This window comes from Cololabis saira, chromosome 12, assembly GCF_033807715.1.
Source record: "Cololabis saira isolate AMF1-May2022 chromosome 12, fColSai1.1, whole genome shotgun sequence".
Taxonomy (NCBI): Eukaryota; Metazoa; Chordata; class Actinopteri; order Beloniformes; family Belonidae; genus Cololabis; species Cololabis saira.
Window position 1 is genome coordinate 30,434,095 of NC_084598.1, and position 25,316 is coordinate 30,459,410.

Below are 25,316 nucleotides of genomic sequence, written 5' to 3' on the forward strand. Positions count from 1 at the left end.
TTCGGGGTTATGTTATGTTATGTTTCGTGTTATGGTTCCAACGCAGAGCCTACGGCGTAGGTTACGCGCCGTACGGCGCGCGTCGCCGCGTAACCTACGCCGTGGGCTCTGCGTCGATTTAATGGCGTTCACCTGTGGTGACGTCAGCATCTCGGCTTAATGAGCGCCTGGGAGCAGAAGAGGAGGAAGTGCTGCGACCGAAGTATGTGAGCGTGTGGAGGAGTAAACTCCAGCTGCTGCTGCGCTTCTCCACGGACCTGACCGCCGGACTGACCCTCGCACTCACATTAAAGGACTACCGTTTGAGGCGCACCTCTCCTCCCAGGTAAGGTCTCTGCCGGAGCTGCTGTCGCTCACAGCTGTGGACTGTGGGAATGTGAGGCAGACATTTTTCTCCCACCCTAATCCGTCCTTCATGTGGCACAGTTATTGTAAACTCTGACTGCGCCGGTGAGGAAAATTAGGTCCAATGGAGCAAGTTGTTTATTTACTGTGAGATAGGGCTGCAAACTCCCTGGAAAATAAATAAGGGACACCTTATCGGCCAACCTTTCCTGGCGTGGTGACTTTTTTTTGCCCCTTTTTTTTGTGAGTGAAACGATTTTTTTTTAACCATTTGACTCGAACCTGAATTGAATTAGATGCTTATTTTTGAATGCTATGAACAGGGGCGAAAATCCCGGGGGGGACAAGTCCCCCCCATTAGTAAAGCTGACCCCCCTAGAATAATTTGAGACAGAATTAATAATTTTGGAACAATGCAGTAGTATTTAGTAGTGATGCACCAAAATGAAAATTTGTGGCCGAAACCGAAATCGAAAATAATAATAAACAGTAAAATCAGATTTTTCTACTTATTTTAAGTGAAAATCTACTTGAAACAGGTGAAAATTGTTGTTTTTTTCCAGTGATGAGTCTTGTTTTAAGTGTAATGAGGTTTTTTTTTAACTAAAAATGAGACATTTTAACTAGAAATAAGACAAATATTCTTGTTAAGATGTTGGGTTTTTGCAGTGTATTATGTCAGATGTGCTGTATTATTGCCACCTTCCACCTAATACCATTGTTTGTATTGCTCTAAGAAAGGTCTTCTGCCTGTTTGCGAGATAGAGTTGAAAATGTCAAAATGCTGTATTAAAGGAAGGCTAAAACTTTTATTCCTTGTCCCCCCCTGGATTTATTCTCTAAGATTTTACTGTTTATTGTCCCCCCCAACTATGAAACGGGATTTTCGCCCCTGGCTATGAACACATGGAAAACAAATTATTATCCAGCAATTCACTTTAATACAAAAGAACAAAATGAACTGAATAAAATAAGTATCTTTCTTACACAGAAACCTGTCCTGCTTAACTTAAAATTGTATACATTCATATAAAACAATAGAAAGAAAGCAGAACATCCATTCTGTAATAGTGCACATTTTTAGTGCAATAATAAAAGTGCAAACAGAAAGTCTGTAGAAAACTTGTAAACATATTTGTGCCAAAGGCCATGACTGTAGCTACAGTTGTAGTAAAACAGAAAAAAATAACTTATGAACTCAACAGCTCAATGCCATTTCCCATTGGCATTTTATGACTATTTTTTGACTCTCACAGTAATACGGGACAAAGTGCGTCCCTTTTCAGCTCAATACGGGACGCGTACTTTAGTTTATAAATACGGGACAATTCCGTTTTTCAAGGGGCGGTTGGCGACCCTACTGTAAGACCTGTAGAGTATTAAATCTAGCCTACTCGGCTGTCGTCAGGGTCGTTTTATAACTCTTAATTGCCTCTTAATTTCTGTAGATTTGGACTGCCCAATAATGTGATTATGCGTTGGCTCCTCACAGCACAGGTCAGGAGCACTTCTCAGAAAGTTTCTTTGTTTTTCTGTGGCGTACAGATTTGTTGGAGCAGCTCTCTGTGTGACTTTGTGTAGCAAGCAATGAGTCATGGGGTTAAATCCCTCCATGTGAACTTGTGGACTGAAGCAACAGGCTGCTCCTTCCTTTGAAAGCGTGTTTGCTGTCAGGGGGTGGGATTGTCATGGTCGGAGGAGATGTGAGAGCCTAACTGAGGGTCTGTGGAGGTATTTAGGGGCTAGATGTTCCATCCTTTTACCTTTTTTTTCTGTGGTCTTTAATTTATTTTTTTGCACCAGATTTCTGCTTGTTGTGTGAATTTAATATGAATGTAATAGCGATACCTTTCTCCATCCTTTCAGTTTTCTCCAATGCTATAGGTGCTGAAAAGCTCAGTAGACGTAGGAGGACATCATGTCCCAAAGCGAGTCGGACAAATGCATGGCTGACCAGGTGCCTTTGGTCCTGGAGAGCCAGTTCTGCACAGAACTTCATATACATGAGCCGGGTGACGTATGCTGTCAGTCGCAGACCTCCTCCACACCCCAGCTTGAAGCACCCACACCCCGAGAGGACACCGTGGACAGGATTGTGAAGCCTCCCCAGGTGGTCTTGAGCACCGAGAGTCCTGCGGCGCTGAAGGTCGGCAGCCATCAGCTCATCCCCAAGAATTTAGCAGCGCACAGCCGACCCAAGAACCGACACCACACCACCGTGGTGACCTTCCCGTTGGGGCTGGAGAACAACAGCAGTGGGAACCGCCACCGGCACTCCGACCAGGGAGGAGATGTGTTGTGGGAGGATTACGACAGCGAGGGAGAAGGTTCTGCTTTGAGGAGGAACCGGAGGAACAAGTCGTACAGAGCGGCGGTGACCAGCCTGGACGTTGAGGCCATGGCAGCAGGAATGGTGGCTGCCTCCACCCTGAAACCCATCCATGAGAAGAGAGCGAGCAGTCCCAGTCCAGCTCGCACTGTCGGACGCAGAGCCGGACGCAAGGTGAGCTGAAGGGGTTGTTTTTTCATTTAACAACTAAGTTCTTAAAAAAAAAAGAAGAATGCAATAAATAGTTCATTGTGAAGTAGGGCTGGGCGATATATCGAGATTTTAATATATATCGATATATTTTCAAACGCGATATGGTACGAGACAATATCGTTTATCGATTTAAAAAAAAAAAAAATTTTTTTTTTTTTTTTGATTTTGATATAGCTTATTTTGTGACAAATTGACTTGAATGTTTTATTTGAGATTTGCACAAATGTTTTGTTATTTGCACAACTGTCAACCTCAGTGGAAAACTCTGCCTGTTACTGTCTACATTGTATTAATTGCACAGTGTATTTTAATTTAATTGTTATGCAGGAAAGGGATATTTGTTTTATTTTATTCAAGAAGCATTTTTATTCTATATATGCAGGCAGTTTATTTTTATTTCATTTGTTTTATACATTTTAATATTGTGCAGATCTCTGTTAATAAAGGAACCTGTGTGACATTTGGCACGAGGCTTTGTATTAAAACTGATTGTTTTTTTAAGGGTTTGCCTCAGAAAAAATGAAGCTAACAGAGATGCTATGCTATAATGCTTTGGGGGAAACCCCAATTATGGCACAGAAAAAATATCGAGATGTATATCGAGTATCGCCATTCAGCTAGAAAATATCGAGATATGACTTTTGGTCCATATCGCCCAGCCCTATTGTGAAGTATCTGTCTGTTATTAAGTTACAAATGCATCATACCAAATGGGTATCACCAGCAGTTTTCATCCTGCTGTCAGGAAATCTACATTTCTAACTAGATAAAGAAACGTAACTGTTTATTGGAGCAGTTAGAATCAACCATCTATTATAATTTATACGTTTTTTACGAGCTCTGAGAGCCAATGTAACAATTTTTTATTTTGACATTTTTATTTGAATGTACTTTTGTGGGATGCAGCCACCAAAAATGGCTAGAATTACAGGACTAGACAAGCTTGCGAGGATTTGGTTGTGATCTTCTCATCGATAAAAGGCGGCGCAGCCAACAAGACTGTTGAATCCAGTTTTAGTCATATGATGACGATATATTTCCACAACTGCCTTTCAGGCTGCTATTGAGGAAGTTCTCTTATAATTTTGGCCAGACTGACATTCAGAAAAAAGCACATTAACTGACTGAAAAAAGGAAAAAAAAGAACAAGAGAGGCAGGGGGTGAAGAGACTATAAATTCCAAGAAAATAAACTCAGGTTTTGCTTCCTTCTGTTCTCCAGCGAACCCTCGGAAGAAAGAGGAACCAGCGCGGATCATTCAAGGATGGTACGTTCACGTCTGTGTCTTTGCTTAATTTGGCCACAGAGCTAGATATGACCATGACTTTTTACTGTTTTTAAAATGTTAATTTGATAGAAAAATTCATCTGTAATATATTGACCAGGGGCTGGATTTGATATGTGGCTGGAATAATTTTACATGTCATTGCTTTGAGAAAGAGCTTGAGGGAGAAGGGGACCGAACAGGAAAACAGTCTCTCAGAATAATAAGAAGAGAGCATTTGTCTCGAACCTTCAGACAAAAATGTCTCTAAACAGTATTTATTTTTAAAGTGACCATTAAATAGACATGAGAAGTGCAGATTTCCGTTTATATAGATGTCAAACTAAGATAGATGCTCAAAGTCGGCCGACACCATTCTTATCATGTTTTTTACCCTCCAGAAATGCTCTGCAAAAGAGAAACAAACTGCATACATAGGCTCCCTCTGACAGTTATGTTTGTTTTTTAAAAAAAAACTGTATTTTCACCCTTAAACCTGTGCAGATTATGTTGCAGAGTTGTTTTTTTTCTGATTCAGAGCAATCTGAACCCAAAATGCACCGTTTCACACACAGACTATTGATTTGTAACTGTTTTGATGTTGGTGCCACCTTCAGCTACCCCCTGCCTCTACCAGGAGATGCGAGAGCGTGGACTTCACTCCACCAACCAGGATGAGCTCCTGGACGACTTTGTGGTGGTGGAGCCTCCAGAAGAGGACCGTGGCATCGTGGTGAAGAGCTACAAGCCAGCGGCGCTCACCTGGAGCCAGCTGCCTCAGGTAAACCTTCCAATATGGGAGAGAAAGTAATGAGAGTAAGGAACTCAAATGTAAACAAAATGTTGTGTAAATACAGTTGAAATAATAACCTTTAGTTATAATTCAGAAAGTTCATGTTTTTCTTTATCGATTTCAGTCATCACTTCCTTTATCAGAGAACACTGTTTGCACTCTTATCAAGTTTATCAAGCTTCTTGTAGTTTCATTTTCTTTCTAAAAGGGACTTCACAGTAAAATTACCTGTGCTAAATTAACACTAGGCAGTGTCTATATGTGCCCACTCTTTTAGTGTTATTTTAACACAGTTGAATGTAAAAGTAAAACTTTCAGAGTAGAATTCATAAAGTTTTGTGTAGTATATTTTGTGTATAACATGCTTTCTAAGACCTGCAGTGTTAAATTTACCATGGTATATTAATGCAAAACAAATGAAGTCCTGGCTAAATATGTTCTTAATATCAGTATCAAATACTTTTTTCTTTTTTGCAAATTTGAAAGTAAGTTCTGTGTTTCAGATTTTTTTTTTTTCCCCTTGTTTGTTTTGTTTTCGTACCTTACAAAGGTGAAGGAGTCGGATATTCTGAATAGAATCACACCACAAGAGAGAAAGAGACAAGAGGTAAGTGTATGTTTGAGCATACGCTTTTAACATTTCAGATTAAGAAATGGGTTGTTTAAAGGAAACAACCCAAGGTTTATGGTGTGTATGGGCGGCAATCAAAGCAGTTTTGAGTTGGAACAGAATATGTTTCTGCAGCAAAAGACAATAAATGTTGGCACGTGGGGCAATCGACCCTACATACAATAAATTGGTATTTTAAGACTCTGACATTACTTAAAAATGTTGTTTCACTGCACTGATAAGTGACAGGGTCCCAACAGACAAACCAAACCAATTTTAACTTCGTAAGCCAACAGAAATTGTATAAAATACTCTCAGCCACATCCACCTAAGACCCCGTCCACACGTAGCCGGATATCTGCGGATATCTGCTAAACCGGAGATATTTTCCTACGTTTTGACCTGTCATCCACACGAAAACGCAAATAAACGAAGCTTTAAAAAAACTCCGGGCAAAGTGAAGATTTTTGAAAACTCCGTTTATGTAGATGCGTGTAGACACACACAACCGGAGTTTTGCGTTTTCGAACGTCACATTATGCGCCAAAACAACAACAAATCTGCTCTGACGTGCGCCTTTTGTTTACTACAGATGATCCAGCATCTGTTCTCCAAGCTATTAAATAAATAGTCTCTGGTCTTGACCACCGCTTACTGCGTTACACCGACACAGAGCCTACGCCGTAGGGTACGGGGCGACGCGCACCCTACGGTGCCCGCGGAGCCGGGGTGCCCGCGGAGGTGCAGCTTCCCGGGACCCGCAGATGATCTACAGGTTAGAATGCTTATGAATGTGGTCGAAAACGCAGATCTTCGGTTATGTGTGGATGCAAATTTTTTTTATAAACGGAGGGGGGAAATATTCGTTTTTAAAAATACCCGGCTACGTGTGGACGGGGTCTAAGTCAGTTAAGTCAACTACCAAATGTTCTGCAAATGCAAAAAGAGGAGAGTTCATGGCCTCTGCATCTAACTCTGCTATTTTGTCATAAATATCAGTCCGTCTGCCAGCAACACATTAACTGAGAAAAGTTACCAAGCAAACAATTCTGACTAAAAAGAGCAAAATAGCACTATAGTTTACAGAATAGACTCTCATGTCAGTCATTTTGTATTTGTACAAAAATTGTATTAAAAAAGGGAATATTTGTACAAATCACTGCCAACTCATCATGTGTTTGTACAGGTCAACTGCTAATATGTGCAAACTACTGGCAATAGATGCACAAAGAGGAGCTTCTATATCACTACCTATGTATTTATGACATAGTAGGCAAGTGTTGGATGCAGAGGCCACGTACTCACCTCCTTTGCCATTTATTGGCAGTGGTTTGCCAGTATTGATGGAAATACCTGTAATAAATAGTTGTTTTTATACACTTTTTGTATTTATACAGGGTAAAATTGTTTTGGTTTGTCTATGGGGACTCTTAACTGCTCCATAAAGTAAGTGGAGTTACATTTTTAAGTCCCGTCAGAGGCTTAAATTAGCAACCTATTCTTGTGTAGGTCTGGCTCCTGCTGTGGTAGCGTTAGTTTTCATTTTGCTGCAAATACATGTTTGACTCTGACACAAAACCACTTTTATTCATGTATTTTTGGTTCCTTGACGAAAGGTTACACTAGTTACCATTTAATAACAGACTTGGTTTCGTTCAAGTCTGGAATATTGCGTTAATTACACGGTAATTAATTTCCCTTCTAGATTGATAAAGTATTTTTGAATCTGAATTCAACATGGCTGCACTGAAAGAACCAATTGATGCTTTTTGCATTTGCGTCTCTGAAAGGGTTTATGTAGCATACGTATTGTAATAGGAGCATGTGAACTTTTACTTCTTTAGAGAACCAAACAAGTTGCGTTTCTCTGCAGATATACATCATATGCTCACATTCATTTGCTGTACCATCTTATCCAGTTAAATGGATAAGATAAGACAAGAAACCTATGTTTTGTTGTCATAAATAATCAGAGTATTATGTTTTTATCGCCATGGAACATAAAAAGAATAAAACTAAGGTTATTTTATCACTTAAAGAAACACAACTGTCTTTACAGTTTTGTGACCTTGGTTGGATTTTACTTATGACTTAAAATATGAAACTTTCACACTAAGTCTGAATGCTATAAAGAAACTCCATACTCTTATTATGCGTCTGAAAACATGCTGTGTAAACGTCTTAAATGAAAGCAGGACTTCTTAGCACCTAAAGGCCTGCCTTAACATCAGTGTTCAAGATTCAACCATCAGTAAAGTCCTGGAAACACTGATGCATGACAGACTGCAATAAGAAAAATAACAACACTGCTTCAAAAATAGCAGTGCTTCCTGTTTTCAGTCAAACTAAAGGGATAATGGAAAAAGATGAGATTAAAAAAGTTTGTTTGGAGAAAAGCAAACCCTGCATTCCAGCATAAAAACGTATCTCATCTGTAAAACATGGTGGTGGAAGTATCATGGCTTTACTGCAGCTGCATCAGGAAATCTGCTAAGCATTTAAAACTATAACGTTAACTTGTCAGGACAGCAGTCGGTGAGTTAAATGTCAAAAGGAGGCGGGTCGAATAGCAATAACCCTTAGCCTACTAGCAAATAACGGCGAGCAAGAATAAAGTGCATGTTTTGAATGGATAATGGATTATGTCCCATTTGTGTTATTGGATTCTCATTATCTGTGTTTCAGACTTTAAGCACCATCAGCAGTTTTTTTTGTGTGCTTGTTTACAGATTTTTTTCAGTGTTTTAGCCATTCATTGACGCTATCCCCTCTCCTGCTAGAAACTAGAAAAAGAGGTTCAGATGATGTTTTAACAAGAAAGCCAGTTATTTATTCCACAACAGTCCCCCAAGAAAAAATGGATATCACTAGTACTTTCTGTGGGTGGATTTTCCTTTTATGATGCGCCCTCGCCAGAAGTCTAAGATATAAAACATTGTGTTGATACCAAAGGTCCGTGATGTGTACTCTGCATTTGCTGAATAAAGCCACACCCGGCCTGTGTAATCAGACGTTGGCATTCCCCTGAACAGGTGCTGTCCCTGCTCTTTGCACCTTGTGTCGTCTCATGGGTCTATTTAAGTGCAAAAGTGGATTTCCCCAGATTGACAGTCAAGCATGACCAACATAACTACTTAAAAAAGACTTTAAAAACTTGAAGACAGTGTACTTGACTTTTGGTCTCTCGATGAGTCACTTTGTCTTTATTGGAATTTAGGTTGTAAAAGTTGTGTCAACATCACATGCCATTTCCAACACAGCTTAAGACTAAAATTCATTGAGCCACATGCGTGTAATATTCTTGTCAGTACAGCACTTGCTCACAACATCTGTATGTAACCATTAACAGCTGTTTCTTTGTCCCTTTGCCCAAGAAATTCTAGGAAATGTAGTTAATACCAGAGAGGAGGTGCAACAAGGAAATTGAAAGAGTTCAAAATGAAAGCAGATTAAAAAATGATGTTGTTTTTGCTTGATTTGGAGCATTAATCATCCGTGGATTCTTAGTATATGTTTAAATTTAAGTTTCTTCTTCACATGTGAACTCAAACCTAAGTATGTATAATTCATTGACAGGCCATTTTTGAGATCATCACCTCGGAGCATTCATACCTGCACAGCCTGGGCATCCTGGTAGGTCACTTCAAGAACAATGAAGCGCTGAGGAAAACCATGACGGCCACAGAGCACCACCACCTCTTCTCCAACATCTCCGTCATCCAGACAGTTAGCCAACGGTGAGCACAATACTCCCCCTTTTTTTTTTCTAGACTGTATTTCACATGATCACATTAGGGCAGCGTGGTGGTTAGCGTCGCTGCCTCACACGCAGAGGGTTGAATCTTGGTTGCATGTTCTCTCCATGCTTGCGTGGGTTGTTTTTTGTTGCCCTGAGGAGTAAGTGTGAGTGTGAATGTGAGGCGGTTTATGTTTACGTGTCCCCTGTCCATCATTTCGAGCAGAAGGCAGGCTCCATACCTGGATAAGAAGATCGAACTATATTGGGTGTTAAAACGCCTTTTCAGAGCTGCAAACGGCAAACAATTTACTTTTGATTTACACATGGTTACTTTGATTTCCCGCTTAGACTACAAGCCTCCGTAGGAATAATAGTATTTGCGCCCAGCATGCCTTGAGTATCCTGTAGGCCCCATTAGCGTGTTTAGACATGCAGGCCAAACTGGTTCTGCAGCCTCGGTGCAGAATGGTTCTCTTGGGCTTTAAAATTATAATGTTTTTAAGAGCCGCCTTTTGTGTGTTGGTTTCAGCTTCACTTTCTATCAAAATGAAGAAGAAACCAACCCTCAACCCCCATACGAATGAAATTGAAAAGTAGATGTTTTAGCTGTGAGAGTAAACCAGGGTCTGTGAAGCAAGAGGACAGGATGTGTCAGGGGATCCTCCGCAGGACATGACTTAAAGTATCTGCATGTGAATCAGTCATACAGTTGCTTCCTGGGTGCGGCTGTTTCTTAGGTGTAATTTTACAGGTTAAGATCGAAAAGGGCAAGCTAAACGTTATTTTCTTTGTTGATTGTTCTCAAAGGGAACGCTTTTAACAAATCTTTGCCAGAAGTAACTAAATGGAAGTATTTTTGTATTTTGACTTGTATATTTCTCTTCAGATCTTTGAATCAGTGGGACAACATAAAGGCTTAAAAATGATTTCTTATGGTGACACATCAATTATAATATGTTACAACGAAACGTGACACGATTGCGAAATACATAATTGATTGTTTTCCTCTGTGTAAGTCGCTTTGGGTAAAAGTGTCATGTTCTGTAACATTCTAACTACCCGTACACTGTCTTATTACTTTAAATCGAAAGCTAGAAATCAATAAAGACTCTGGAAAAAGATGAGATAAAAGGTTTGTTTGGAGAAAAGCAAACCCTGCATTCCAGCATTAAAAAATGTATCTCATCTGTAAAACATGGTGGTGGTAGTATCACGACTTCACTGCAGCCGCATCAGGAAATCTGCTTAGCATTTAAAATTGTAACATGAACTTGTCAGGACAGACTTCTTGAGTTAAATGTCACAAGGAGGAGGGTCGAGTACATCAATTATAATATGTTACAACAAACGTGACACGATTGCGAAATACATACATGATTGTTTTCCTCTGCAAGTCGCTTTGGGTAAAAGTGTAATGTTCTGTAAAATTTTAACTCTACACTGTTTTATTACTTACTTAGTAATAATTATTAATTACTTTAAATCAAAGCAGTCGTGAGTTAAATGTCAAAAAGAGGAGGGTTGAGTAGCAAATAAAAATGTTATTTTCTTTGTTGATTGTTCTCAAAGGGAACGCTTTTAACAAATCTTTGCCAGAAGTAACTAAATGGTTCTTAAAAATGATTTCTTATGGTGACACATCCATTATAATATGTTACAACAAACGTGACACGATTGCAAAAATACATACTTGATTGTTTTCCTCTGTTGTAAGTTGCTTTGGGTAATGTAATGTGTAATGTTCTTTAACATTCTTACTCTACAATGTCTTAGTACTTTAAATCGAAATCTAGAAATCACTAAAGCCTCTGAAGAACTGTTTCACTTTCTCTTCCTCACTAACTCCCTCCCCACACACACACCTTTTGCTCTATGCTCAGGTTTTTTGAGGACCTGGAACGACGTCACTACGACAACCCGGTGATCCGGGACATCAGCGATATTGTTCAGAAACACGCTGCCCAGCACTTTGAGCCCTACATCGTCTACTGCTCCAACGAGACCTTCCAACAGAGGACGCACCAGAAGCTGCTGTAAGTGGAACACCGCAACAAGCTGCTGAGCGTCTGCGCTTACATGACAGCATCTGATTTCTCGTGTCTCTTAGGAACAATAACGCTGCCTTCAAAGAGGTTCTGAAGCAGATAGAGGGGAGCAGTGAATGCGGAGGCCTCCCGATGCTGTCCTTCCTCATCCTGCCCATGCAGCGAGTGACCCGGCTGCCGCTGCTGCTGGACGTCAGTTTGAGCTTTACTTCACATACGTACAGCCGTCGAGCTCCTGTTGCATGCTGCCCGTGTGTTTTATTCCTGAGGCGGGGGGGTTCACTTGGTTTGAACTTATAAAACAACTGAACAGGTGTATTTTCAGAAATATTTTTAAAAACCTCAAAGAACTGAAGGATGCCTCGTTGCTGCGTTTACAGTAGTAGGCGAAGGTTTGTGCCCCCATTTTACCGGGAATATGAAAGCCAAGAAAAGTTTAAGATTAAGATAAAACATTTCTTTAACATTTTGATTTCAATCTTTCTCAATTTCAATATAGCAAAACAGGACATGCCTCAAGAGAAAATTTGGGCACCCTGCACACTCAGCATTTACACGCCCAACTCCCCTCAGTTTTAAGTCTTTCAGTTCCTGTTTGGGAGATTCTGAGCGTTTTATCCTGCACAAGGCCTGAGAAAGAGAAGCAAAATTAGATTAAATGTTCTTCAAGTTGTCAGATGTAAACTGGTCGTGCAGGGTCATGACAAAACCTTCAGCTTGACCGTTTCTTGACTGTTTCAAGGTCATTTTAAGACCAATATTCAGATGTAGAAGGCAGTTTGTTTTTTGGTTGTTTTATTACCCCAATTGCCAGCCTTTTTTCTGAATGATATGATGTTGGAATCCGCGGTTTGATTTTTATTTATTTGAATTCCTCTCCCGGGAATATGTTCCCGAGGCATTCAACACAATTGACCTATCGCAGCTGCAGATTGTGCTGCTTAATACTAAACCATGATAAACTCTTGGATACATGTGCTTTTATTATCAGAAAATACCTTTTGTTGATTTAATCTAGAATCTTTTATTCTAACTACAATCCCCAGGACTTTTCCAACATGCTTTAAGTTTGTTTAGACGTCCACTTCAGAGAATCTGTCACCAAAAACTGCTGAAAAGATGCAGGAAAGCGTTTCTTGGGAGGAGCTCATATTTGTGCTGGTGTATCGGTTTTCTTGGAAAGTTTGTTTTGTTCCTGGATTTTTGCAGATTTCAGCTCAATGTCCACCGTTCTTTCCCACAGAGATCTGAGGAAATATTTGCTCTAATTCCAGCTTCACCTTGACTATTTCCATTAATATAAAAATTTGCCTGGGATGTGCACATTTTTCATGCTGCTACTATGTCTGTATATAGTGTATTTGTACTGTAATGATTTAATTGATAATGATACCATAAAGGAGTTGTGCTAAACTATGGGGGCTAAATTACATAGAGTGGAATATGATAACCGATTTTCTTACAGAAGCCAGTCATGTTTTGTATCTTTCTTTTCGTCCTCAGACTATTTGCCAGAAAACGCCAGCGCAGACAGCAGAGTACTTTGCTGCTGTTTGGGCATTGCACGCCATGAGCAAGGTACAGACGCTGAGGAGAACTCGGCTGGATCCAAAGGAAAAAATGCAGATCTTGTATTTTTGCAGAGGTTCTGATGGTTGTTGTAAATGTGATTAACATCTCTACAGTTGGTCACCAGCTGCAATGACGGAGCACGGCGGATGGAGAGAACAGAACAGATGTACACTATACAGAAACAGATGGATTTTGGGAAAATCAAAGTAAGAGCTGTACTTGTTTCTGCAGATACACATTCAAAGGAGGGTAGAGTTTGGAAATGAAACAAAATGCAATATTTTGACTTTATCCACGTGTCGTAAAAAAAAAAGAAGCAGATCCAATACAGAGGGAAATATTGGGCAATGACTAACTTTGTGCCCTCACAGCCGTTTCCTCTGGTGTCGTCATCCCGATGGCTGAAGAAACGCGGTGAACTCGCCATTTCCAGCGAAGAACTCAGCATATGGAAAGCTTTCAGCAACAGAAGCTACTATCTGTTTCTCTTCAGTGACGTTCTCATCGTTACAAAGAAGAAGACGTGAGTTTGAATACTAGGGTACACAGAACCTGTGCACGACATTAACTACCTCAACTTTTGAAATACACACTTAAGAAATTAAATCCATTTATCAGGGGACGTCACTTATTTTTTGACAGTTTGGGAAGAAGTCAGTTACTATCCTTAAAGTTTATGCTCTACATCCAAATTCACAGTTCAAAGAGCCTTTTCACAAATCAGAAACAAGCTGAGCATCAGCTCAAGATGCGGCTGGTCACAGAGTTATGAACCACAGTCTGTGTGTGATGTGGTTCATTAGTGCGGTTGTCATCTCTCGGTGACGCGTGGATGCTAAACAGATCCAGCTGCCGGCGTGGATCATGAGAAAAGAGAAGGGGACAGAGCAGGAAGGGAGTCTGGATGTGGTGCGTGCATACTTGAGATTCTTCAATTTTGCATTCGGCTTGTCAGCTCCTCTTTCTACAGCTGGCTGTTTTGAATTAGGTAGAAACCAAACAATGTCAGCTCAGAGGAGGGAGTCGCCCACAACACTGGAGTCATTTTAATGTTTGCAAAGTCAACACAGTAACCTCGTCTTTAGGGGATAATATCTGGGAAAGGCTACTTGCAGATAGTCAAGGAATGTGGTTTGGATGCTTCGAGTTTATACAGCGACAAGAAAAAGTCTGTGAAACCATTGGAATCAACTTGTTTTCTGCATTAATTTGCCTTTATGACCCATTTTTATGGGATCTGATCGTCATCCAAGTCACAATAATAATTCAAAAAAGCAAGCCAGAATGTTCCCTACGAATACGCCTTTTCTCTCTTTCTGCCAAGGGTGGATTGGGCACGTTGGCTGGTTGCCCTCACAGAGAACAAGCAGTTTAATGATTTTGGAGGTGTGACCGAGTCTGCTGCTGTTAAGAAGCATCTCCTGCGTTGCAAAAAGGAGATCTCTGAAGTCATACACCCAAAGGCAGATGATTGGCTTATTAAAATTGTTCTACGAGTCTGCAAAGGGTGCAGTGATCCTTACATCATCCCGCAGGATAATAGAAAAATTGGTGATTTCAGCAAGATGACCCTAAGCATCAAGGAAATTCACCACAGTGGCCTCAAAGTGGGGAAACAAAAACAATGAATCAATACATAAATAATCCAGCTTTTGTAGTGGCCCAGACCGTTACCTCAAAGATGCTGTTAGAGCTGTTCACAACAAATGTGCCTGAGCTGAAGTAGTTGAGTAAGAAAGAATAGTCAAAAATCTCTCCTGAATGATGTGCAGGTCTGATCCAGAGCTATCAAAAGCATTTGCTTGTAGACAAACGTTAGACCACCTGTTAACTCCAAGGGTCATGGACTTCCTCCTTCCGCACTGTGGATGTTTAGTGGGTGCTCAATAAAAACATTGGAAATTAAGGCTGCGTCCCGATACTCCCCCTCGCCCTCCTTTTCTTCCCTAACCCTAACTTTTGCGCGTTCCCGTGAAGGTAGTGGTGTCCCGATTCCTCTTTTCACCTAGGGGGAGGGGGCATAACGAGGGCTAGGGGCTGAGAATAACCCCTTCAAATCGAGGGATTTCAGATGCTGACTTGGCGAGCGAGGGGGTATGAAAATTTCCCAGAATGCTTTTGCCGTAGGCTCTGCGTCGATTTGACTCGCCGACCGAAGGCAAACAGGCAGACTCGTCTCAGAGAAATACAGAGAAATAATCCTGCGACTCGTCAGATTTGTTTTGGATGTTTCTGATATAATAGTCTTCAGAAACCACAAAGTAATCCAGCTGTTATCTGGGTAATTTACACACTTTCAGATAAAGTTGCCGAAGAACACGCCAGAATAAAGGGATTTATGGTTCCGCGTTACACCAACGCAGAGCCTACGTAACCTACGCCGTAAGGTCTGCGTCGATGTACGCGGCGGCGACGCGCGCCGTACGCCGCACCCTACGCCGTAGGCCCTGCGTCGATTTAACGCGGACCTAAACTCCGGAGCCGGCAGACAGAAATCTCTAAATTTCGGAGCAAATTTCTTAACAGGCGTAGCTACAACTGTTAGATTTCATCTATTAAACCAACATCTTCCTAAATGATTTATTTCAGCCAGCATAATTCTCAACAGAGCTGCGTCCCGGAGAGTGTTCTCTCCCGGGGCGACGCAGCAGCTTGACCCGGCGGACACGACAGGCACCTGGGCCAAGTGCCCTAGATCTCAAGTGCCCTAAAATCTCCCCCTTCTTTTTTAGGGGTTAGGGAAGAAAAGAAGTGCGAGTGGAGAAAAGTAGGGGGAGTATTGAGATTGGGCCTAAAATAGTATGGTGTCAGCTCAAGCACAATGCGTTTATCTGCAGGTGTGACTTTTATCCAGATCAGAATTTATGCAAAACCAGTAAATTCCAAAGGTTTCTCATACATTTTCTTGCCGTGTATGTATATTTTGACATTTGCCTTTTGAAATCAATTCTGTGGTGGTCACTGCATCCTGCAGGCAGCGAACTCAACAAACCTGAATCTGTTCATGTCCAGGGAGGAGAGCTTTGTGGTGCAGGACTATGCTACTCTGGAGAATGTGGAGGTGGAGGTTGGGGAGGATTCAGACGGTCAGACATCTCCGCCTGCCAAAAACAGCTCCAGTCACCTTTCTTTTCGACTACGGATGAGCAAGAACAGCGAGGGGCGATCAGAGCACCTTTCCCTAGTAGCCGATTCCAGGTATGGCATCTCCCACCCTTTGTCCATCTTGTATCATGAACACAACTACAGCTTGAATCTTTGCACACTGACAGTTGGAGCAGTGATTTATTCAAAATGTCATTTAGTTGTACACCCTGGCGAGCTCGTTTAACATTTAGAGTTTGGCTCCCTCTGCTGACAAAGTCGTAATTGCACTCTGAGACACTCCAACCCTTCTAGCCAGTTTATAAGAAACAGACTTCATTGTATTACGCCTCCTCTCTCTTTTTGCCAAGGGTGGATCGGGCGCGTTGGATAGTTGCCCTTGCAGAGAACAAGCAGGGAGACGTCATCTCTTGCACAGATGGTAGGTCCCAGTGCTTTAACGTAAAGTGGTCACGCTATTTTCATGAATTAATATTCAGCAGAAACTTGAGAAATGTAATTTTTTGTGTGAATTATTAATCACAAAAGCAGTCACCTGATGGTCACAGTCTGTTGCAGAGAAACCAGATGTTTTGCATTTTTCAAAAGGAATCTGTAACCGTTTATCCAATTGAAATCAGTTTCTACTCTTCTTTACTCCTCAACCGTTTTAAGATTAACTGAGGACGACGCACACAACCCAGGTTTTGTTTTTATGAGCCAGAGAGCGTGACATTCTGGTGTGTTTCAGGTCTGCCCCAGTATGAGACCACCAAAGCCTACATGCCAAAGGATTCAGACGAGCTCGGCCTGAGACAGGCCGAGCTCATCATCGTCTTGCGAAACGAGGAAGGTGAGACCTGCTTGTTTTTAGCATTTCACATCAAATCAGGCAAGTATTTTAAAGTCAATTGAAACCATCTGCTCTTTTTAGGATGGTGCTATGGAGAGAGAATGCGAGATGGAGAAAGGGGCTGGTTTCCTGCCAACTGTGCCACAGAGATCACAAACCCCACAGCAATGGAGAGTAACGTGCAACGCATGAAGCGCTTGCGCAAGGAGACTAATGTTTGAGTTAATCCAAGTGGCCATGCTGTCATGGGAGGATTTGCAGGGGTGGACAAATCGGAAGTACCCTTCGATAAATTGCTGACTTTATTGGGATTTTCATCCCCCCTGAGACTGAGGCTGGTGAATGCGGGAGAATAATTGCAGCTACCAAAGGTCCAGGAATAGATTACCATAAATTGTAAAATGTTTATGAGCATTGGAGAAATTTCATAAAACCTGGTACCCCATGAGTGGTTGAAGACAAGAGTAATGCAACTATGAGGTCCTTGGTTCCACACAGCATTTCACTTCACCCCATCGTACTCCCTGAACTTGTACTCAAAGCAGTGCAGCCATTTGTTGCAAAGCCAAATTAAAGTAATCCTCCAGTGTGAATGTACCGCCTGTACTACACATTTGGAGCAGCAACATTCCTTGCCTATATAGTACCTTTTACTCCATGGTACTTATACAGTAGCATGTCTTTGCTTGAGTGAATGTAAATATACTTGTATTAATGAATTTCAGATGGAGCCAGACTGGCAGATTTTATACTATGTACTACACGCAAAAGGGTAAAGAGAAAAAAAAAGTCAGCTATACTTTGGATCTAATGAATTACCACCCAACCTCAACATGAGGGTTTAATGCCAAATACTGTTAATGATCATTTCAGTGAGTTAAAAGCATTGAAGGGTTGACTAATTTTTTAGATGGTGTGAAAATGACCTGGATTTTGGTAGAACTTTATACTTGTCTTAAATAGTTTTTAAAAGATGCCATCATTTTAATAGCTATTTTCAAATATACCGAAACACTGAAATTTAAAGACATTCTATGTTGTGGTCTGTGACAATGATAGCCTGTATACTTGAAGAAAATAAAAGCCACTACAAACATTTTTTTCCTGGTTTCTGGAATTTTATTTGAGCTTGCAGTTTGTTAAAATGTTTGAATACATAAAAAGTTATTTAAAAATGTCAAACTGACCAGATATCAAATTCCATTTTATCTTTAAAAACCATTTGGTGTAAAAACTTAGGACAGATTTAGAAAAACATTTGTTGTTTCCCCAAAACGTTTTGTAGCTGTCACATAAAAATAATGGGAAAAAAAACACAAGTCTGCATAGATTCTGCAGGCAATCGTTGGTAATCTGGTCAAATGCATGTTGCAAGCTTATGACGATCGTAAAGTCAAATCTTTTATTGCTCAGATCTTGTTTGATGTTTCTTCTTGTTGACAAAAATGAAAACTGTAAAAAAATATAAAAGGAAAAAAAAAGCAAATTAGGAAACTGTCCATTTACATGCTGTACATTTGTTCAACATTTAAACCATTTGGGGTTAACCATTTAACAAGCCACATATTGAGATGTCTGAAAATGTGCATCATCACTAGATGCAGCTGCTCATATGGGAGCCAGACAATAGTGAGAGGGCTCTATGGTGCCAGACAGCTTTCCATATCAAATCCACGACATGTGCTAATGCTTTTGGAACATCACTGGACATCCTCAAATGCTATCTAGGCAACCATTTCATATGCAATGTCATTCTTCTCTATCAGGCTTTTATCACAGTAGAACCTCATTACTCATGACTCACCCGGACGATGGTAAAAGATGGTAGGTGCCGGTGGGCAGGTTACTTCCTACTCAGCCCCACCCTGCTGGGCCTCGGGAGCGGACGTTTTCTCTGCAGATGGGTCACCTCCTGTTTTGGCCTCCTTGGTTTCCGGGCCAGGTTTGCCATTGCCACCAGTCTGTTGGCGTCTGCGGCGATAGTTGAAGTTACGGCGGTAGCGCCGCTGGCGGGGCTGCTGATTTTGACCACCCTCGCCATCCTGATTCTCCTTGTCCTCCTCGCCGTCCCGCACCGGTCTGGGACGGGGTGGACCCCTGGAATGAAAAACCCGACAGACGCTGTGAGTAGACAACTTGTTTAACTATGAAGTAAAGAAGTCCATGCAAATAAAAGCATTCACTCAAGACAAAATACAATTCCAAATTCACACGAAACCAAAATTTGTTAACGGCGATTTTTGTGGCTGCATGGCTGGATTTAAGGATAGGCTGCAATAAATGGGGAATTTAACTGGCCAAAACTCTTGCATTTATATTTTTTAGAAAAAGATCAGTCTCGTTCCATTTTCAGGTGGTGGACTCGAGACGATCTTCCCATTATTGCCACCCTTCATCAATGAAGCCAACATGCCAAACCTTGGTCTGAACCTTGGTCGGAAGCCTCTGTAGTAGTTGTCCCTCACGGGTTTGTTGCCCTGGTCTGGACCTCCCTGGCCTTCGTCACCCTCACCTCCCTGGAAAAATGAAAAACAAAATCAAAGAACAAATGACACAGCTTCTTCCGATGCAAAAATTTTATAAAATAAAAAATGATGGGTTTTTAGTGCTAAGCAGTGATAAAACTTGGATTGAATCTTCAGCAGAAATAATTGATATGGGATTTCTGCTGAAGTGATGGAATGTTTGAGTCTATTTATAAGACCCCCGATACACCAAGATTTTTGTGTCACAGCCACGGTAATGTTACAGAGGAGAGGGTGGAGTTGAGTATAATAACATTAAGTTTATCAGGTGTCCTGACTTTGCATGGGAGAACTGGGTGCCTGCTCAGGATAGTAGCCCTGTGACGGCGTACCTCAGCCATCTCTCCGCGTGGTGCGTTGGTGTACGGGGGCCGGCGGCCGAAGCGTCTACGTACAAAGTATGGCGGGTAGCGCCGTCTGCCAGGGTAAGTGGGTCTGCGCTGCTGTTGCTGCGAGTCTCCTTCAGGGGCGTTGTCTCCCCCCTCTTTGTTGCTTTTGTCGCGTCCGCCGCTGCCAGGCTCACCCTCTCCATCACTCTGGTAGTTGTCTGGATAGTCTCCTCCGCGGGGAGGGCCCCTCCGTCTGGGATAGCGCCTGTAGCGGTTTCTGTCCGCAGCGTACTTACTTCCCTGGACTGCAACACCTCCTGGGCCGGTAACATTTGCTGCCTCTGCACCCTGAGCACAGAATATATTTATACATTTTTCAAATGAAAAGGGAGAAAAAAAAACACCCAGGATGTGTTCAAAACAAAGCGTGGCATTCAATTTGGACAGAGTCAGAAAAACTCAATTATAAATGTTTACCTTCTCCCCCTCAACTACGTCAAACTCCACAGTCTCTCCATCTCCAACACTGCGAAGATATTTTCTTGGGTTGTTCTTCTTTATGGCTGTCTGGAATCATAAATAGATGACAAACCTTTTACTCCACCTAAACAAAATGTATTAACATGTCATAAATAAAATGTATACATTATAAATACACACACATATACACACACACACACACTATTTAAAAACGTACCTGGTGTACAAAAACGTCTTCTTTTGTATCATTCCTAGAGAGGAGCAGAATCACACTTGGTTAGCAGGAACCCGCTGAGGCTCACAATGCAAGGATTAATTAAGTACAACAGTATGGAGTAGGGAAAAAAAATAATCTGATCAGCCCTGAAAGCAACGCATAATTATAATAGGATTGCAAATGTTCTTTCACACACAACAGTTGGAAGTATTTACGCAGTAGGGATGAGGTTCACTTACCTATTGATAAAACCATATCCATTCCTGACGTTGAACCACTTGACTGTACCCAAGACTTTTGTTGCTGCAATGAGAGCAAATTAAACTGAATTATAAAACCAGTAAGCGTTGAAGTTTTAGTTCTTTGCTACACTGTTAAAAACACACTCCTATTTCATAATCTGAAACTGAAAATCCACATTTACAGATGACAAAAAGTACACGTATCATGTAAGAACTACTTTTATTTTCATTTTAATGTATAAACTGTTTATATTTTGTAATAATATATTTTTTACCCTTTCACTGCATGTGTGTTGTGTGTACTCCTGCTGCACAAAGCAAATGTCCCCACTGAGGGAGGAATAAAGGACAATCTAATCTAATCTGACTAAAGAATAAGACAGAAAAAAGCTTCACATATAATGTAGGAGTTATTTATAACCTCCAACTGTCATTCTTATTATAGATCCTGGCGCATGGGAGTGCCTGGTGCCAGCTGCTCTTGGTGTGAGGCATGAACCCTAATGAGCCAATAGAAAACACACTACTTATGTGGATTTAGGAGATTCGGTATTATCCTCATCACGGTTCCAGACCAACTGGTACAACTTGAAAACAGCTAATGACATATCAAACATGGATGCAAAAAAACAGCAAACTACGTAGTGTTCTCCCCTATAGCAGTATTTGTACTGCTCAATTACAACAGACCTACTGCCCCATTTTAGAGACGCATCGATCGTGAGACGTGAGCGTCCACACGTGGTAAAGTCGCACCCGGATGCGTTAGCATAGCTGCGTAGCTCGGAAACCTTAACCATGTGGTTGGAGAGCAGCCAGCCAGCGGAAACTAGCGGAATACCGCTGACAGCAGCTCCTGCCAACAACCATGTCTTTACACTTTGACCCAAAACGTACACCTTATATAATGATTGACAAAAAAAAAAAAAAAAAAAATCCGACCAAAATGGTGAAATAAATAAAACACTAAAAGGGATCGCAGCGGCGGACATTTTGGGGTGGCCATGTAAATAGCTACAGTTAAGGCTTGATTTATGGTTCCGCGTTAAATCGACGTAGAGCCTACGGCGTGCGTCGACGCGTACCCTACGCCGTAGGCTCTGCGTCGATTTAACGCGGGACCATAAATCAGGCTTTAGCCCGCTAGAGCTACAGCAGCTTCGACGGCAGCGCAAAAAAAAAAAAAAAATACGACAGCTAAAACCTCGTTAACAATCGATAATTTTAGCAAAAATAAATAAAAAAAATGACAAAATCCTTCCCTTTGATTGATTTTGAAACAAAACTAGTAAGGTTGCAGCGTTTTGGGGCTTCTCCGGTGCGAACAAAGGGAAGGAAAGGCGAGTGGTTTTTTGCCGGTTAGTTATGCCGCGTTCCATTTGTCCTCGGAAGTCGGAATTTCCCAGTTCCCAGTCAGAATTTTCAACTGGAACGCCCCTCGAAGTGGGATTTCCTACTGGGAAAGTGGGAGACGCTTCACCACCCCCGAGTTACCATTCAAAGATGGCTGCCATTCCCAGTTCCCAGTTCCGATTTCCGAGGTAAATGGAACGCGGCATGAGTTATACACCGTTATCATTCCAGTTAGCTCAAACGTTAGCCTCACCGGACTTACCGATGACCTTCTTATCCCCCGCTGAAGATGCGGCTGCCGGGCTGGACGGGCTCTCCGCGTCGGCAGCAGCAGCAGCGACCGGCGGCTGCGGCTGTGGCGGCTGTTGCTGCTGCTGTTGTTGCGTCTCGGCCTCGCTGCTCATGGTTACTACTTGGTTGGTTAATGGGGCTTCTGCCTTCTGCCGGCGGCGGCTCTCTCTTGCTATTTCTTCCCGGTGCTAGATGGTAACCTGGGCCGGCTGATGGTGGGGGCTACTGCCTTCGGGCTCTTCGAGCTTTCCTCTCTCTCTCTCCGCTCCCGTTGCCGATCGAACTGGGCAGATTGGGTATGTGTGCCGGGGAATATGGTCACGGTGGTAAGACCCGCCCCCCTCCTGTCTGCTGATTGGCTGGAGTGGTTGACGGAGATAGTAAGACGCGTTCTGATTGGCCGACAACAGCTGTCAGTCACAGTGGGGACGAAGGGTCGGCCAATGTGATTGGTTGAAAGGAGATTCTACCTGTTCGTTTTCAACGCCCCCCCTACCAAGTAATGTCACAGTCACAGTCACAATCAGAATCAGAATCAGGTTTATTGCCAAATACAGGGAAGAGAAGACATTAGGTAGTGATTGTGTGGGGATTCAGCATAATGTACGTATATAAAATGGTATATATAATAATTATTATATTGTTTATGATAATATGTGTGTGTATATATATATATATATATATATATATATATATATATATATATATATATATATATATATATATGTATGTATGTATGTATATATATATATATATATATATATATATATATATATATATATATATATATATATATTAGTGATGGGGAAAAAAATCGATATTGCATTATATTGTTGCGCTTGTTGTCGCAATAAATAATCGATAAACTGACGGCAAATATCGATATTTTATTACAACATACATGATGGATTTACGCGGTTGTCACTGCACTATTGTTCATGCACTTTAATTTGTCCAGCTGTGCAGTGTTTACATTTACAAACCTAGGAGGCAGTGAGGCACTATACAAATGCACTTTCTTTGTACATTGTATGAAGTTTTGGCATGGAATAAATGCATAACTACAGACGTTTTCCTTTTTATGGGTATTTTTTCTTTTTCAGTCACATATATCGTGATATATCGTTGATGAAATTTCTCACAATATATCGAATATCGAAGATATCGTGATATTATCGTTATCGTGGGCCACATATCGCCACAGTATTGAATTGTGAGTTACCCTGTTCATCCCACCCCTAATATATATATATATATATATATATATATATATATATATATATATATATATATATATATATATATATATATATATATATATATATATATATATATATATATATATATATATACATATATATATGTTGTATATGTATATTATTTATAATTGCTCTGGTAATAACAGGTATATTTTTTTGATAAAGTAAAGCTTGCTGTTTTATTTGTTCTTATTTTTATTTTCAAGCAAAATTGAAATAGAAATAAGGGGTAGGACCCAATAAGTTTTTTACTTCCTCCTACTCCTTTTCGGGCATGAAAGTTTATTTTCCTTTGATTTTGTTTAATGACTGTTTATTTGTTCTTTTTTGTTTTGTGTAATTGTTTTAGTTTTTTTGTTTTTTTGTTTTTTTGTATGCTCAAAATAAAGATTTCAATCAATCAAGTATTTAACATGCCAGACAGGGAATTTGACTCCGGTTATTTCGCTCACTGTACAGTAAATAGACAAATGGCTCTTATTAACATGTATACAATTTTTTTTTTTTTTAAGTGAAAGGTGCACTAGTGTGAGGTAGACAAGGTTATTGAAAGGTGCAATGTTACAGCATGTGATTGGGGTTAATTATTATTATTATTATTGCACGGTGATTGATTACTCTGAGACTCTCTGAGTGATGAGAGTTCATCAGAGCTTCTGCCGGCTCTCTCTGCTATTTCTTCCCGGTGCTAGATGGTAACCTGGGCCGGCTGATGGTGGGGGCTACTGCCTTCGGGCTCTTCGAGCTTTCCTCTCTCTCTCTCTCCGCTCCCGTTGCCAATCGAACTGGGCAGATTGGGTATGTGTGCCGGGGAATATGGTCACGGTGGTAAGACCCGCCCCCCTCCTGTCTTCTGATTGGCTGGAGTGGTTGACGGAAACAGCAAGACGCGTTCTGATTGGGCGACGACAGCTGTCAGTTTCAGTGGTCGTTTATTTTCATGCCCCCCCACCAAGTAATGTCACAGTCACACAATCGGAATCAGAATCAGAATCAGGTTTATTGCCAAGTATGAACATGCCAGACAGGGAATTTGACTCCAGTTATTTCGCTCACTGTACAGTAAATAGACAAATGGCTCTTATTAACATATATACAGTACATTTTTTTTTTTAAGTGAAAGGTGCAGCATTATGAGGTAGACATGGTTATTGAAAGGTGCATTGTTACAATATATGATTGTGGTTATTATTATTATTATTGCACAGTGATTGATTACTCTGAGACTCTATGAGTGATAAGAATTCATCAGAGCAACAGCTTGGGGGAAGAAACTGTCTCTGTGTCTGTAGGTTTTGGCGTACAGATTCGGCATATCAGATTAGGCATATCTGTTGACGCTTCAGAAATTAAATTAGACTTTACCAGATAGAGCCTTGTTAATTTGTTCCTGGGTTATAACATAATTTATTTAAAACTAAAAGTATAAAATAGCATCAGAAATGTGTTTGGATGTTTGGAAATAACCAGTCATTAGTTCTGCTATAAAGAGTCCCAGTGACATAGTAGGCACAATAAAAGTGGTAATTTGATTGATGTTGAATTTAAATCACTTGTGACTAACTACAAATGCTTACAGACACTGCAAATACTATTTTCCTCTGTCTCCAATGACTGCAGCATTCTCAATGTTTCGTTAGCAATAATAAACCCTCAATATTTTGCCAATTTTACAGCATTGTCAGAGCTGCGGGGGTGCTTGCTTTTATGAAAGTCACTGGGGAACATGAAGGGAGAGGTTTAATTCCCAAAGTACACTGTTACCCAAACAGC

The 25,316-nt window shown here is 41.0% G+C and overlaps 2 protein-coding genes across 9 annotated transcripts; one reads left to right on the plus strand and one right to left on the minus strand.

Annotated features, from left to right (window-relative positions):
• Positions 1-166: 166 nt before the first annotated feature.
• arhgef16 (Rho guanine nucleotide exchange factor (GEF) 16) lies at positions 167-17,961 on the plus strand. The gene is made up of 15 exons (XM_061736513.1): positions 167-325; positions 2,212-2,848; positions 4,109-4,154; positions 4,769-4,932; positions 5,495-5,551; positions 9,131-9,291; positions 11,174-11,326; positions 11,401-11,530; positions 12,842-12,916; positions 13,024-13,116; positions 13,282-13,433; positions 15,923-16,108; positions 16,366-16,436; positions 16,746-16,847; positions 16,929-17,961. Exons 2-15 carry the CDS (start codon positions 2,264-2,266, stop codon positions 17,066-17,068), a joined length of 2,115 nt encoding a protein of 704 aa, XP_061592497.1. The 5' UTR covers positions 167-325; positions 2,212-2,263; the 3' UTR covers positions 17,069-17,961.
• Positions 17,944-22,584, minus strand: ybx1 (Y box binding protein 1). Of its 8 annotated transcripts, none has more exons than XM_061736515.1 (8): positions 22,256-22,584; positions 20,638-20,701; positions 20,399-20,432; positions 20,179-20,268; positions 19,705-20,049; positions 19,266-19,363; positions 18,652-18,944; positions 17,944-18,299 (listed from the first exon to the last, which is right to left on the minus strand). In XM_061736515.1, exons 1-7 carry the CDS (start codon positions 22,395-22,397, stop codon positions 18,698-18,700), a joined length of 1,020 nt encoding a protein of 339 aa, XP_061592499.1. In that variant the 5' UTR covers positions 22,398-22,584; the 3' UTR covers positions 17,944-18,299; positions 18,652-18,697. The 8 variants fall into 8 exon arrangements, with proteins under 8 accessions (XP_061592499.1, XP_061592501.1, XP_061592498.1 ...); XM_061736517.1 differs by having other exon boundaries at positions 19,278-19,363; positions 22,247-22,584; XM_061736514.1 differs by having other exon boundaries at positions 22,247-22,584.
• Positions 22,585-25,316: the final 2,732 nt, after the last annotated feature.